We start from the raw sequence: 15,825 nt of genomic DNA on the forward strand, positions 1-15,825 counted from the left end.
ACAGAGATGTTGCCCAGGGGACGCCCAGATGTATTACTGGAAGGCTTTTCTTGTATCCCCGCAAGCTAGAGCTGACAGACGGGAGCTCACCCTGTCTCGTGGATTCAAACTGCCGACCTTCAGTTCAGCAACCCAACCTTCAGGTCAGCAGTTCACAAGGGTTTAACCAATTGTGCACCGTGGCTTCGAACTGCTAGGTTGCAGGAGCTAGGGCTAACAGTGGGAGCTCACCCCATCCCACAAATTTGAACTGACACCCTTCAGATCAGCAGTTCAGCAGCACAAGGGTTTAATCCATTGCACCACCGTGGCGTCACAAGAAGACCCCACTGGACACGCAGAGAGATATTCTGCCATTGAACAGCTTTAATTGTCAGGAAGTGCTTCCTAATGTTTAGGCGGAATCTCTTTTCCTGCAGCTTGAATCCATCACTCCCCTTTCCGTGTCACTGGAGCAGCAGAAAACAAGTTTGCCCCATCTTTCATATGACATCCTTCTCAACATGGCTGTCACATCCCCTCTCAACCGTCTCCTCTCCAAGTTAGACATACCCAGCTCCCCAAACTTCATCTCAGAGGACTTGGCTTCCAAATCTTTGACCATTTGTGGTGTTTGTGCTACCGCTCTGATAGTTTTTTTATCTGGTGTGCGTTGGAAGAGGGGGTAGTCTTATATGGCGAGTATATTTTAGCTGGAAAAGTTGGGGGTCGTCTTATACCCCCAGTCGTCTTATACGGCGAGTATATCCCAAACTCTGTGTTATAGCTGGAAAGGTTGGGGGTCGTCTTATACGCCCAGTTGTCTTATACGGCGAGTATTCCCCCAAACTCTATATTTTGGCTGGAAAAATTGAGGGTCGTCTTATACGCCCAGTCGTCTTTATACAGCGAGTATTTCCCAAACTCTATATTTTGGCTGGAAAAGTTGGGGGTCGTCTTATATGCCCGGTCATCTTATACAGCGAGTATTGCCCAAACTCTATATTTTGGCTGGAAAAATTGGGGGTCGTCTTATACGCCCAGTCGTCTTGTACGGCGAGTATTTCCCAAACTCTATATTTTGGCTGGAAAAGTTGGGGTTCGTCTTATATGCCCGGTCATCTTATACAGCGAGTATTGCCCAAACTCTATATTTTGGCTGGAAAAATTGGGGGTCGTCTTATATGCCCAGTCGTCTTGTACAGCGAGTATTTCCCAAACTCTATATTTTGGCTGGAAAAGTTGGGGTTCATCTTATGCACCCAGTCGTCTTTATACGGTGAGTATTTCCCAAACTCTGTATTTTGGTTGGAAAAGTTGGGGGTCGACTTATACGCCCAGTCGTCTTGTACGGCGAGTGTTTCCCAAACTCTATATTTTGGCTGGAAAGGTTGGGTGTCAACTTATACGCCGGAAAATATGGTATGTAGTACATGTACAGAAACACAAGGAGAGTCTAACGATGAAAAGCACTGTGCGATATGTGCTCATGAACATTTTGAGCCGATATGTGGTTTGACCCGGGAGGGAATGTGCATCTTTGAAATCTTCCCTTGTTTGTTTTTCCATACTTGTACTGCCTTCCTTGCTGTTCCTTTGACCTGTGTCCAAACACCAAGGTCCCGTGTCTGTTTGTATGTGTTTGGGAGGGAATCTCTAAAACCGAAGGTACAGGTTATTAAAAAAAATAATGCTAGGGATAGAGAGGAATTGTCCTGAGATAACCAAGAAAAATTCCACAGACCTGGAGTTTGGAACTGCAAACAGAAAAGAGCACACTGGGATTGCTTTCGAGAGCAGTCACGTTTTAATTGGGCAACGGAAACTTGGATCCTCCTTCTAGGTGTTTTGGACTGCAACTCCCACCATTCCTGACAGCCTCAGGCCCTTTCCTTTTCCCCCTCGGCCGCTTAAGCGGCCGAGGGGGAAAAGGAAGGGGCCTGAGGCTGTCAGGAATGGTGGGAGTTGCAGTCCAAAACACCTGGAGGGACCAAGTTGGCCCAGGCCTGGTATGGACAGGCACATGTGGGGAAGGGATATATAGTGTTCCTGGGGGGAAAGAACGTAAGTAAGCTGTGAATGTGCATGGTATGTTTTGAACATATGGGACAGATGTGGCTTGACACAAAGAGATTGTGTGTGGAGTGGAGGTCACGTCTGGGGCACATGTCTGTGTCAGAAAAAAAAAACTATATCTTTGGCACACAGCCTTGCTGCGTCTTCATTTACCTCTAGAGTTTTAACACATGGTGTTGTGTCCCTCGCAATCCTATTTGTGCCACACGCCTAAGACATATCCGAAAACACGAAGCGCAAGCAATGATCAGCCTTATCGTTCCTTGGTGTGGCATTCCGATGTGGTATGTTGCCTTTTTATTGCTTTCTAGCTTGGGTTATTTAAAAAAAATGGGGGTGGTCTGTGGTGCCATTTGTGGACCAGGTCCGTCATTCGTTAGGTCGCAGTGGCCTGGGGGAGTGAGTGAAGGCACTGCAAGTCTCATCATCCATGGCAAGTGTGGTGCCGATCCATCATTGGTTGGGTTCACTGTGCTCTGGATGTAGGTGAACTACAACTCCTATAAATCAAGGTTAATTCGCCCCTTCCAAACCTGGTCATGGGGGTTCTGTGTGCCAAGTGTGGTCCAGGTCTGTCGTTCGTGGGGTTGCAGTGGCCTGTTGGAGTGAGTGAAGGCACTGCAAGTCTCATCATCCATAGCAAGTGTGGTGCAGATCCATCTTTGGTTGATGCAGGGTAAACTACAACTTCCATCCTTTTGAGTCAGTCCCCCATATTCTCTGTTCAGTTGCTGATCAATTCCTCTCTGTTTGCTGTGTGCCATAGGAAAGGGTTGGAAAGGGTTAAGGGAGAGGTAGTGGGTGGGGTCATGCAAATTCCACACCAATGGAGAGAGAAAGGAACACTGGGATTTGGCACTCACTACAACTTGCAATGTCAGTGGAAGGAGCGCCTTTAGAGGCTTCTTAGCATTTGGAACTATAGATGTTTGTAGAGGTAGGAGCTTGTGTGTGTAAGTGGACACCTCCGCCACATATATACACATACACATTTCCACTTTTATTATGTGTATAGATAGATAATGTGCTATTTTTCCCCGCAGTTACATTGCTATCTATTTACCTGCAGAAACAAGTTTAATTTCTACTCCTGTCCAGTTCAGCTTCTCTTGGGAACAGAGTGCAGCCTGCGCCACGTAAAGCCCATAGAAACCTTCAAATTAAAACAGATTTCTTCCTGCCGGAGTGGTACTTATTGACCTACTCACGTTTGCATGTTTTCGAATTGCTAGGTTGGCAGAAGCTGGGGCTAACAGCGGTAGCTCACCCTGCTCTCCGCAATCGAGCCGCCGACCTTTCGCTGAGCAAGTTCAGCAGCTCAGCGGTTTAATAATAATAATAATAATAATAATAATAATAATAATTTTATTTTTATGCCCTGCCTCCATCTCCACGGGGGGGGGGGGGGGCAGCGGCTCAGGGCGGCTTACAAAAACAAAACGAACATACAATAACATCAAGTACCAAAAAATGCGCAAATGTAAATTAAAAAGACATAAAGTCACAATCATTAATAAAACACAGGTTAAAAATACAATAAAATCATAAAATGAACTGGGCAAAAGTGCGCTAAGTGGGACTTGTAAAGATGGAGGAAGTTAAAAGTGCTATGAGATCATGGGGGAGAACCTTAAAATGGGGGTGAACCCTGAGGCTATATCAAAAAATTAATCATGCAGGTGCAACTGATCAAAAAGTAACCGCTAGTACGAGAGTTTAACATACAAATAGGTGGTTCTTATTCACCGAGGGCTCCTAGACCCCTTCAAATTAAAACAAATTCCAGGTGCCTGGTATAATGGATCAGAACCTCAGGAAAATACCGCAGTTTTACTCCCACGTACTCTGGAAATAGGCTGAAAAGGTGAAACACTGACAGTTTCCCACCCGAGGAATAAATAGTAGAAGCAGCCCCCCTTCCCATTTTTTAGCATCCCTCGGAGCTGTCTGGCCCCACCCTGCCAGTGGCCAAACTTAGCTCTCAACCTCAGCTGTTCCAGAAATAGCCGTGGTCTTTGGCTTTCGTGTTTGCATGTGTGTGTGTGTGCTGCGGCTCGTTGTTTGCTCACGGTTTGGCCTCCGTCCTTCCTGCCCAGAGCTAAAGGTTGGGAGGAGGGCATTGAAGGCACTTGGAATCCCACCACTTTGCAAGTTCTTTGGGGTCCAAAGTGCAGCCATGCTTGGGGAAGGAAGGAGGCAACACGGGAGCATGAGCCGCCCACCTCCTCTCCGTCCAATTTTGGTGCTGGACGATGGGTGACGTGGGTGACCAGGCGGGCGAGAGAGAGGCCCACACCGTCTGGGAGGAAGAGCGAGGCCACTCTGACCTCATGGGCCCCGGTGCGTCTGGCTTGAGCTTTGGCTTGTGGCGGGACGCAGATCTAGACATACTTGGGGAGGATTATATGGGCATCCGTGGGTGAGTCACCCAGGAGGCAGCGAGAGCGAGTACCCCTGTTTTCCTCCCTCTCTCACCCAGCGTGGGAAAAGGTTCATCCTTCCTTGTTGTTCATTCCTTTCGGTGTCCATCACACTTGGCCAGACATTAGAGATGCAGTGCTTTATTTCCCATTTTATTTCCCGTTTTATTTGATCATTGTGTTGCGTGAGACACAGGAGAAGCAAACCCAGGTCGGCACCAGCTTTCATTGGACCTGGAGCCCGGTTTCGGTCCCTTGCCGCAGTTCCAGAGTAATAATGAGAAATAAACATTGGAGAGTACTTTCCCTTTGCTGCTCACACTCACGCTTGCAACGGGGCTTTTTCCGGGCAAGTTTCCACACGTGCCCCACAGTGCATAGTGCAAGGATTTTCAGCTTTGAGGCTTTGTACAAATTTGTTCTCCAAGAAGGACGACAGCTTCAATATTTATATCCTTCCAGCCTCTCTTTTCCTTTTGTTTTCAGTGGACTTAATTACTCCAAGCTGCTGGTTGTAAACTCTCCTGGCAGATGTCTCCTGCAATATTATACATTTGATCCAGGAATATTGCCTTACAACCCTTTCCTCCTCCATGTGTTATTACCAAGATTTTTGAAAGTCTGCTTCCAGCATAGACTTAGGAGACAGAGAAATGGGCAGCCAGGAAGTACTGGATCTGGAAAAATTTCACAGTTTGGGTTAACATTTCAAGGAGAGTGGGGCACTACCAGTGCAAAACAAACAACTCTTATCATTTCCTAAAGGCAGAAAAAATATTACACACACCAAAAAAAAATATCTAGAGACATTTTATTTATTTATTCATTTATTTATTTGCAGTATTTATATTCCGCCCTTTTCACCCCAAAGGGGACTCAGGGCAGATTACAATGCACACATATATGGCAAACTTTCAATGCCATTATCAGACAAACAGCATATAGACAGAGGCAATTTAACATTTTCCAGCTTCTGACGTCATGAGGGTATGCTCAATTCCGGACACAGGGGGAGTTGCCATTTCATCGTCCTGGATGGAAGTACTTCCTCATTCCTTTCTGCATGCTGCTGGCAGTTTTTATAGTGTCATAAATTTATGTTAAATTAGCCTTCCCGCATAAGGGGTACCTAGAATTTTCTACTCAACAGATGCAACTGTTTTTCGAGCTGCTCAGGTGGGCAGCGAGCTAGGCTATTAATGGTTGGGAGCTCAAGCCAACCCAGGCATCAATCCCATGACTTCTTGGTCAGTAGTGATTTATTGCAGCTGGCTATTAACCAGCTGTGCCACAGCCCACCCCATTTTTGTAGAGTTGAAGGGAATTTGACCTTCTTGAAAGTGTTTTAGGGAAAGCGACTTTGCTAAGAGTCAGCGTGGTGTAGTGGTTTGAGCATTAGCCTTTGGATTCTGGAGTCCAGGGTTTGAATCCTCTTTTGGCCACGAAAACCCATTTGGTGACCCTGGCCAAGCCACACTGTCTCAGCCTCAGGAAGACAATAGCAGCAGATTTATTTATTTATTTATTTATTATTTGCTATATTTGTACCCTGCTCTTCTCACCCCAAAGTGGACTCAGAGCGGCTTACAGATTATGGCAAAACTCAATGCCGCATTATACATACAAATAATAAATATGAACATCTCAAATTATTAAACAGTTAAAACACATAAATACAATAAAACAAGTTAAAACAAAGTGCCAAGTCCCTAAATCATTGTTCAAGCTGCTACATTCAAGTCGGATTCCAAATTACACTAATCCCAAACACCTGTGTGCAAAGCCAGGTCTTTAAGGCCAGTCAGATCTCACCAGGGAGGGAGTTCCATAGGCGAAGGGCCACCACTTATTTTTTTATCATTTCAGAAGCGAACTGAATATACAATTATAATGTATTTGAAAGCATAATGTTAAAAACTTGGCATTGTAACAGATTTCATTTGACCAGAAGCTGGCCTCTTGGAGTGCCTCTGGTATCATGGTGAGAAGGTCCTCCATTGTGCATGTGGCAGGGCTCAGGCTGCATGGCCACCACTGAGAAGGCCCCATCTCTCGTTCCCACCAGTCACATTTGCAAAGGGGGTGGGACTGAGAGCAGGGCCTCCCTAGCAGATCTTATGGTTCTAACTGGCTCATAAAGGGAGATATGTTCAGACAGGTAAGTTGGACCAGAACCATTATGTATTTATTTATTTAATTTATATACCTCTCTTTAGGGCAGTAGGGCCCCTGGTGGCACAGTGTGTTAAAGCGCTGAGCTGCTGAACTCGCGGACCAAAAGGTCCCAGGTTCAAATCTCGGGAGCGGAATGAGCGCCCACTGTTAGCCCCAGCTCCTGCCAACCTAGCAGTTTGAAAACATGCAAATGTGAGTAGATCAATAGGTACCGCTCTGGCGGAAAGGTAACGGCGCTCCATGCAGTCATGCCAGCCACATGACCTTGGAGGTGTCTATGGACAACGCCGGCTCTTCGGCTTAGAAATGGAGATAAGCATCAACCCCCAGAGTCAGACATGACTGGACTTAACGTCAAGGGAAAACGTTTACCTTACCTTAGGGCAGTGGTTCTCAGCCTGGGGTCCCCAGATGTTTTTGGCCTACAACTCCCAGAAATCCCAGCAAGTTTACCAGCTGTTAGGATTTCTGGGAGTTGTAGGCCAAAAAAACATCTGGGGACCCCAGATTGAGAACCACTGATTTAGGGCTTTATAGCCCAAAGCCAGCACTTTGAATTGAGCCCAGTAGCAAACTGGCAGCCAGTGGAGCTGACATAACAGCGGGATTGTATGCTCCCTGTACACTGCTCCAGTGAGAAATCTGGCTGCTACCCCTTGCACTACTTGGACAGTCTTCAAGGGTAGCCCCACATTGAGCATGTTGCAGTAGTCTATTTGAGATCTTGCTTAGGGGAGCAAACAGCAACGAACACACCCCTTGCACTACTTGGACAGTCTTCAAGGGCAGCCCCACATTGAGCATGTTGCAGTAGTCCATTTGAGATCTTGCTTAGGGGAGCAAACAGCAACGAACACACCCCTTGCACTACTTGGACAGTCTTCAAGGGCAGCCCCACATTGAGCATGTTGCAGTAGTCTATTTGAGATCTTGCTTAGGGGAGCAAACAGCAACGAACACACCCCTTGCACTACTTGGACAGTCTTCAAGGGCAGCCCCACATCGAATGTGTTGCAGTAGTCTATTTGAGATCTTGTTTAGGAGAGCAAACAGCAATGAATACACTCCTTGCACTTCTTGGACAGTCTTCAAGGGCAGCCCCACATCAAGCATGTTGCAGTAGTCTATTTGAGATCTTGTTTAGGGGAGCAAACAGCAACAAACACACCCCTTGCACTACTTGTACAGTCTTCAAGGGCAGCCCCACATTGGGTGTGTTGCAGTAGTCTATTTGAGATCTTGCTTAGGAGAGCAAACAGCGACGAACACAACAAATTGTCCATGCTGGCAGGGAGGAGCGGATGGGATATGCAGTCCAGCTCGTTCAACCACAGGGTTGCCAATTCATGTATGGTTGACAATCCTTAAGCAAGTCAATGCAAATACAGTCTAAATTCTTGAAGGACTCAGAATGGACACAGTACACATATAAGGCAAACATTCAGTGCCTTTTTATACGGTGAACAATGACATACAATACACAAACAAAGGTAAAGGCTTCCTCTTTTTCATCTACATCAGGTCAGATATAATGCCTGGAGTGATACAAACTATCCTTGGCTGTTGTTTTGTTTCCTTTGTTCTCCATGTCACCACTCGAAGAAGAGAAACCTTGTCCTCCATGTATTGTGTTCTTACCATTCCGTGATCCCAAATGGCACCGGAAGAATAATCCTCATGCTTTCTCCCTTTTTCTCTCCCTCCCTGTCTCTGTTCTCCAGGCCTCACTGAAATCCCGATGTGAAAGATGATTGGTGGCTACGCGAAAGAGGAGGTTGTGTGATTGGCCGCCTGCAAGAAAGGAGAGCCAGCGTCAGCCACAAAGTAGGTTGGCTTCCAGAGCGAGCAAGGCAGGGGTTAACTTTAGCAGGCGCTTCCGTCTCCGAATCAAAACATCCCATTGGAGGAAAATAATATAACCCTGCCTTCTATTGGGCAGGGCCTCCATTCATTGATTGAACATAATAAAGTGCTTCTTAACTCCTTCCGGTCTGTACATAATTGTACAGATGTCTTCCCATCTTACCTTTGAAGGATATTTTCTTCCACTCATTCTGAAGGAAGGACTGAAATGGAGACTATAGAGCAGGCATGGGCAAACTTTGGCCCTCCGGGTGTTTTGGACTTCAACTCCCGCAATTCCTAACAGCCTACCGGCTGTTAGGAATTGCGGGAGTTGAAGTCCAAAACACCCGGAGGGCCAAAGTTTGCCCATGCCTGATACAATGAAACCAGCTGTAAATTAGTCCCGAAAATCATATTGGAAGCCCTAGATCAATATTTCTCAATCTGGGGTTGGGACCCCTGGGGGTCACCAAAGACCGGTATTTTCTATTGTTTGTGGGGGTTCTGTGTGCCAGGTTTGGTTCAACTCCATCGTTGGTGGAGTTCCGAATGCTCTTTGGTTGTAAGTGAACTATAAATCCCACAACTATAACTCGCAAATATCAAGGTCTATTTTCCCCAAATTCCACCAGTAATCAAATTTGGGCATATTGAGTATCCGTGCCAAGTTTGGTCCAGATCCATCATTGTTTGAGTCCACAGTGCTCTCTGGATGTAGGTGAACTACAACTCCAAAACTAGTTGAGAACCACTGATCTAGATATTCCTAGAGAATTTCTGGGAAAACAATAGAAATTTTTAAAACCCGTGGTTTTTCACTCTTATGGGAGTCCTGCTCCTTTAACTCCAGCGAATGTGACGCACTGACAGTAGTGGAGTCCCACAGCATTTGGGTTCAATCCACATTGCCATTTAATCCAGATTATCAAAACAGAAAATCCTGATTAGCTGATGTGAGCTGGAGTCTACACTGCCATATAATCCCATTCAAAGCGGATAAACTGGATTTTATATGGCAGTGTCAATGGGGCCTTGGATAGCCATTGGACTTTAAAGTTGACCCCATGGCCGAGTCGAGCACAGCCGGATGCCAGAGATGAAAAGAGGGAAGCCTTGCTTCTGTTTGTGTACTGTCTGTCTCTATCAATTGTATAACAGCATTGAATGCTTGCCATATATGTACTGTAATCCTTTCTGTGTCTCCTCGGGGAAATAGAGAGGAATATAAAGTATATTAGAGTATAATAACGTATATTATTGTTATATTATTTTTATATTATACTAACTGTGCCCGGCCACGCATTGCTGTGGCGAAGTACGGTGGTATGGGAAATAAAGTATTGAGGAATTGGTAGTAGTTAAGGTAAAGGGTAAAGGTTTTCCCCTGACATTAAGTCCATTATAAATGGGTTATATAGTTGTGTGGAAGGGCTTTGAGTCTACACTGCCATATAATCCAGTTCAAATCAGATAATCTGTATTTTATAGGCAGTGTGGAAGAGGCCTAAGTGAGGCCTAACTCTGCCTGTCCCCTGGGCTGAGTGGGTTGCTAGGAGACCAAGTGGGCGGAGCTTAGCCTTCTAACTGGCAGCAATTGGTTAAAACAGTTATTCCTTTCCCTCTAATTAGGACTTTATTTTTCTTTCCTTTTTGTTGTATGAACGTAGAGGCATGGATGAGGGGTTGTGCTGCCAAGTTTAGTGTTTCTGGGATGTGTAGTTTTGTTGTTTTGTCCTAGGCCGAAATTTCTTTACCCTTTTATATATATAGATTATTACATCTCAAATGATGGTTTCTTCTTCTTTTCTCTCCTTCCATTCTCTCCCTGACCCTGTGTCTCACTCCAGCGTTATATGTGGTTGTGACTGGAAGAGAGGCTCAACCAGAGGACACGCATCCAGTGGAGACTGGGTGGGGGCACCCATCACTCCGATCCTGGGGGGGCGGCGGGTGGGGCACCAAGACGCATCCACTGCGGCAGAAGAGGTAAGAGGACAAGGCGGAAGCAAGCTAATAGGCAACACCAGGGAGTCAGCACAGCTGGATTTGGGAGTGTGCATCAAGAGATAATAATAATAATAATAATAATAATAATAATAATAATAATAATAATAATAATAATACATCACACAGTCCTAAATGCTTGGGAAGTGTTCGACTTGTGATGTTGTGATACGAAATCCAGCATGTCTATCTTGTTTGCTGTGTCATACTATGTGTCAATAATAGTAATAATGTGTTGTCAAAGGCTTTCATGGCCATAATCACTGGGTTGCTGTGAGTTTTCCCAGCTGTATGGCCATGTTCCGGAAGCATTCTCTCCTGACGTTTCACCCACATCTATGGCAGGCATCCTCAGAGGACCTCACAACCTCTGAGAATGCCTGCCATAGATGTGAGTGAAACGTCAGGAGAGAATGCTTTTGAATATGGCCATTCAGCCCAGAAAACTCACAGCAACACAATAATAATAACAACAACAACAACTATATATCTCACAACAACAACTATATATCTCACAACAACAACTATATATCTCACAACAACAACAACTATATATCTCACAACAACAACAACTATATATCTCACAACAACAACAACTATATATCTCACAACAACAACAACTATATATCTCACAACAACAACTATATATCTCACAACAACAACAACTATATATCTCCGTGGAAGGACTCAGAATGGACACAGTACACATATAAGGCAAACATTCAGTGCCTTTTTATACAGTGAACAATGACAGACAATACACAAACAAAGGTAAAGGCTTCCTCTTTTTCATCTCCGGCGTTGGAGGTGATTCTCAACTCCGTCCCTGGGGGTGGTGCTCTTGCTCTATTTTTCCATGCTGAGGAGCCTGTTGTCTGTAAACTTTCATCAATCATGTTGCCAGCATGTTTGCATGTGGCGCCTTTTTACCTTTCCCACCGAGGCAGTACCTATTGATCTACTTGCATTGCATAATTTTGGAAATTGTAGTCCCAGCTTCTGCCAACTTATCAGTTCGAAAACATGCAAATGTGAGTAGATCAGTAGGTACTGCTCCAGAGAGAAGATAACGGTGCTCCATGCAGTCATGTCTACGGACAACGCCAGCTCTTTGGCTTAGAAATGGAGATGAGCCCCAGCCCCAGAGTTGGACACAACTAGACTTAATGTCAGGGGAAGACCTTTACCTTTTGTTTACCTAGTCAAAAGAGCAATATATACAAGCACACTCCCTAGGAGAGGAAGAATGGGCTGGGTGGGATCTACAAGGCAGGAAGAAGTGGTCACAAGGAGGTGGGACACGGGAACGTCCAACCCTCTTCTTTCTTTCTTTCTTTCTTCCCGTCTCCTTTAGACTGGATGCATCGCACAGTGGAGCAGTTGGGGGGCCGTGCTGGACGGGACCCTTTCTCTCTCGGCAGCTTGGGCTGCAACGGAGCCTGGAGTCCGTGCCATTCCCGCCCATGGCTCCCGGGCGGCAGGTATGTCCCTCTCTGGGCAAATAATACCCCCGGGAGATGTGGGGCTGCAACTGGCTCTCGTCCTTGCTTGCTTGCGCTTGCTTTCTCGCCCCCGGTCGTGCTTTCCCTGCTTCCGTGCCGACTCCCTGCTTCTTCTCCTTGCTCTAGGTGCTCCGCCAGCGTGGGTCAGCCCCAGCTGCCCCCGCACCTGCCGCCCAACCATGGTGCTAACATGGGGCAGCACAACAAAGGCTACTTCCCTTCAGGGTAAGGGCTCTTGCAATGTGGGCACAGCGGGGCTGGTGCTGTGGGGGCTTGGCAGCTCTTTCTCCAAATCCCACTCAGGAAGACGATGCAGGGTGTTTATGTGTCTGCCACGTCCTTTTAACCAAGGCACATTTCCCATGAGAAAGAGGTGGAGGAGTCATAGAATCATGTCTGAGAGAGACCCTAAGGAACATCCGCCCAACCCAATTCAATCAAAGCCCTCCCAATAGATAGTCATCCAACCTTTGACTAAAATCCTTCAAAGAAGGAGACACTGCTATACTATACCACTAGCTATTCCATTGGCAATCAGATTTTACCATAAAAGAAAATGGGTTCCCTGGAACTACAAAGACAAGTATCCACTGTTACAGTAATACAGAAATTGTGTTGTCGAAGGCTTTCATGGCCGGGATCACAGGGGTGTTGTATGTCTTTTGGGCTGTGTGACCATGTTCCAGAAGTATTCTCTCCTGACGTTTCGCCCACATCTATGGCAGGCATCCTCACAACCTCTGAGGATGCCTGCCATAGTTGTAGGCAAAACGTCAGGAGAGAATACTTCTGGAACATGGTCACACAGCCCGAAAGACATACAACAACCCTGCAATACAGAAATTGTTTTAGATGTCATTAAACCTATATTTAGGAGCCCCGGTGGCGAAGTGTGTTAAAACGCTGAGCTGCTGAACTTGCAGGCCGAAAGGTCCCAGGTTCAAATCCCGGGAGCGGAGTGAGCACCCGCTGTTAGCCCCAGCTCCTGCCAACCTAGCAGTTCGAAAACATGCCAATGTGAGTAGATCAATAGGTACTGCTCTGGTGGGAAGGTAATGGCGCTCCACGCAGTCATGCTGGCCACATGACCTTGGAGGTGTCTATGGACAACGCCGCCTCTTCAGCTTAGAAATGGAGATGAGCACCAACCCCCAGAGTCAGACATGACTGGACTTAACGTCAGGGGAAACCTTTACCTTTACCTTTAAACCTATATTTAGTTCAGTACATCAATATGAATACAGACACAAAAAAGCCTTGCTTTAGAACCAAACAATGGACTGTGACATTCACAGTAAAAATAATATTTTTCTCTTGAAGGATGAATTGACTCCTCTTCCCATAAACAATAATTGTCCTTTAGTGAGAAGTAGTAGACTCCAAATACACAAACTGACTCCTCTTCTTATATATAATAATTGTTCTTATTTCTTTACTATGGATAGTAGACTCCAAAATCACAACCGGTTTAACTCAAAAGAGTCTTCATCAGGTGGATTGTAGTCTATTTTTCTGTAGTTGTTTTTCTGAGTTGTTTTTATATGGAATCTATAGGGAACATACATAGTGGCGAAAGGTTATTTACAATACAATACACATAGTTACCTGATGAAGACTCTTTTGAGTTGAAACCAGTTGTGGTTTTGGAGTCTACTATCCATAGGAAAGAAATAAGAACAGTTATTACAGTAGAGTCTCACTTATCCAACACTCGCTTATCCAATGTTCTGAATTATCCAACGCGTTTTTGTAGTCAATGTTTTCAATATATCATGATATTTTGGTGCTAAATTTATAAATACAGTAGAGTCTCACTTATCCAACATAAACGGGCCGGCAGAACGTTGGATAAGCGAATATGTTGGATAATAAGGAGGGATTAAGGAAAAGCCTATTACGCATCAAATTGGGTTATGATTTTACAAATTAAGCACCAAAACATCATGTTTAACTACAAATTGGACAGAAAAAGTAGTTCAGTATGCAGTAATGCTATGTAGTAATTACTGTATTTACGAATTTAGCACCAAAATATCACGATGTATTGAAAACATTGACTACAAAAATGCGTTGGATAATCCAGAATGTTGGATAAGTGAGACTCTACTGTACAGTAATTACTACATTACTGTGTATTGAACTACTTTTTCTCTCAAATTTGTTGTATAACATGATGTTTTGGTGTTTAATTTGTAAAATGATAACCTAATTTGATGTTTAATAGGCTTTTCCTTAATCTCTCCTTATTATCTAACATATTCGCTTATCCAACGTTCTGCTGGCCCGTTTACATTGGATAAGTGAGACTCTACTGTATATATAAGAAGAGGAGTCAATTTCTGTAATCAGATTTTACCATCACAAAGTTCTTCCTGATGTTTTGATGGAATCTCATTTTCCTGCAGTATGAATCTATTGCTCCACTGTGTCCTAGACTCTGGAGCAGAGGAAAACAAGCTTTCTCCCTCCCTCAATATGACATTCTTTCAGATACTTAAACGTAGTTGCCACGTCCCGTTCTCTCAGCCTTCTTTCCTCCAAGCTAAAAATCCCCAGCTCCCTCTGCAACTCCCCATAGAGTCTGGCACAACGCTTTGGTCTTCATGCTTTAGCCTTGGTTCTTCTGTGTGTCCATGCCTTTTGTGTGCCTGCCGATAAAGCCACGCTATCTGGGCAAAGCTGGGTGTCTATGTGCACATCCCCTTTGTGTGTGCATGGACTTTGGAGCCGGTGGGATATAAGCGAGAGAGATTGTGGACATAGGGTGCAAGAGAGATCGTTCTCTGTGAGTGTGTGTGTTTTGCACGGTTCCAACTTGGGACTGGGGGATATGCCCATGTTTTCATGGTTCTCCCTCCCCTCTGCACCAGGAACCTGCCCCCGAGGCCCCTCCATGGGAAGCTGGAGGCCATACATAGCTGTGTCCAGGCTCTGCTCCGGGACCAGGGCCAGCCGCAGCTCTGGGAACAACTAGGCGAGATTTACGAGTCGGAGCAGGACTGTGAGGAGGCCATGCACTGCTATCAGAACGCGGCCCGGTACCAGCGCGACTATGGGAGCTATGGGGAGATGCACGCCCGGATTGGACGCCTTCAGCAGGTGCGGAGTGGATATTGGCTTCTAAGAGAGGAAGTCCGAAGTGAGGAGGGAGGGTGGGGAAGGCAGATGCACGTTAGCATTGGCTTATTGCTGCTCACTTTTTAATGCCCTGCCTTTGGGAAAGCCACTCCTCTCAGCCTCAAAGCAAGGCAAAGTCCCACTGGAAAGATAACATGGTCAAGAAACCTCCATGATAGGTTTGCCTTATGGGTGGCACAACTGGAAACGACTTGGAGGCTGGCAACAACTCTTAGGCGAGTTGGCTTATTAACAAAAGACCCTCCTCATAAATGTATAGCAGAGCAACTTATTAGCAGCAGCGTGACCCAGCACCAGTAGCCAAAAGTGATACCGTAAAAAGAACAAAAACACACAGACCAATGTTATACCTTCCTTTGGAGGCTTTTCTTTGTAGCAAAATAATATGGTTGCACTATTTACAAAAACAAGGTTTCCACAACACAAATAAAGTTCTTTCTACTTCCTTCTTTGCTTCCACGCTGGGCTTCTTTCTCATGCAGATAAACAGCTTCGCTCTCACAGAGCCTCCGCTCACACTGAACTTACACAGGATCTTCACACAGTAGCTTTACACACAGCAGCCTTCACACTGGAGCTTCACATATGAGGCCTTCAATGTGGGGCTTCTCTCACCGGGGCTTCTATTGCAAGGCCTTCTCAAACTGAGTCCTCCTCACACTGAGTCCTCCTCACACTGAGTCCTC

The 15,825-nt window shown here is 45.5% G+C and overlaps 1 protein-coding gene across 1 annotated transcript in view; it reads left to right on the forward strand.

Annotated features, from left to right (window-relative positions):
• kdm6b (lysine demethylase 6B) overlaps positions 1-15,825 on the forward strand; it is a 155,786-nt gene that overhangs the window by 105,368 nt on the left and 34,593 nt on the right. Inside the window, exons 5-9 of the mRNA XM_062983866.1 lie at positions 8,372-8,474; positions 10,343-10,481; positions 11,854-11,980; positions 12,128-12,226; positions 14,872-15,100. Of these exons, the coding sequence (XP_062839936.1) occupies positions 11,859-11,980; positions 12,128-12,226; positions 14,872-15,100 (450 nt within the window). The 5' untranslated portion in view covers positions 8,372-8,474; positions 10,343-10,481; positions 11,854-11,858. The remainder of the gene's footprint in view (positions 1-8,371; positions 8,475-10,342; positions 10,482-11,853; positions 11,981-12,127; positions 12,227-14,871; positions 15,101-15,825) is intronic.

The sequence above is a fragment of the Anolis carolinensis genome, chromosome 6, assembly GCF_035594765.1.
Source record: "Anolis carolinensis isolate JA03-04 chromosome 6, rAnoCar3.1.pri, whole genome shotgun sequence".
Lineage (NCBI taxonomy): Eukaryota > Metazoa > Chordata > Lepidosauria > Squamata > Dactyloidae > Anolis > Anolis carolinensis.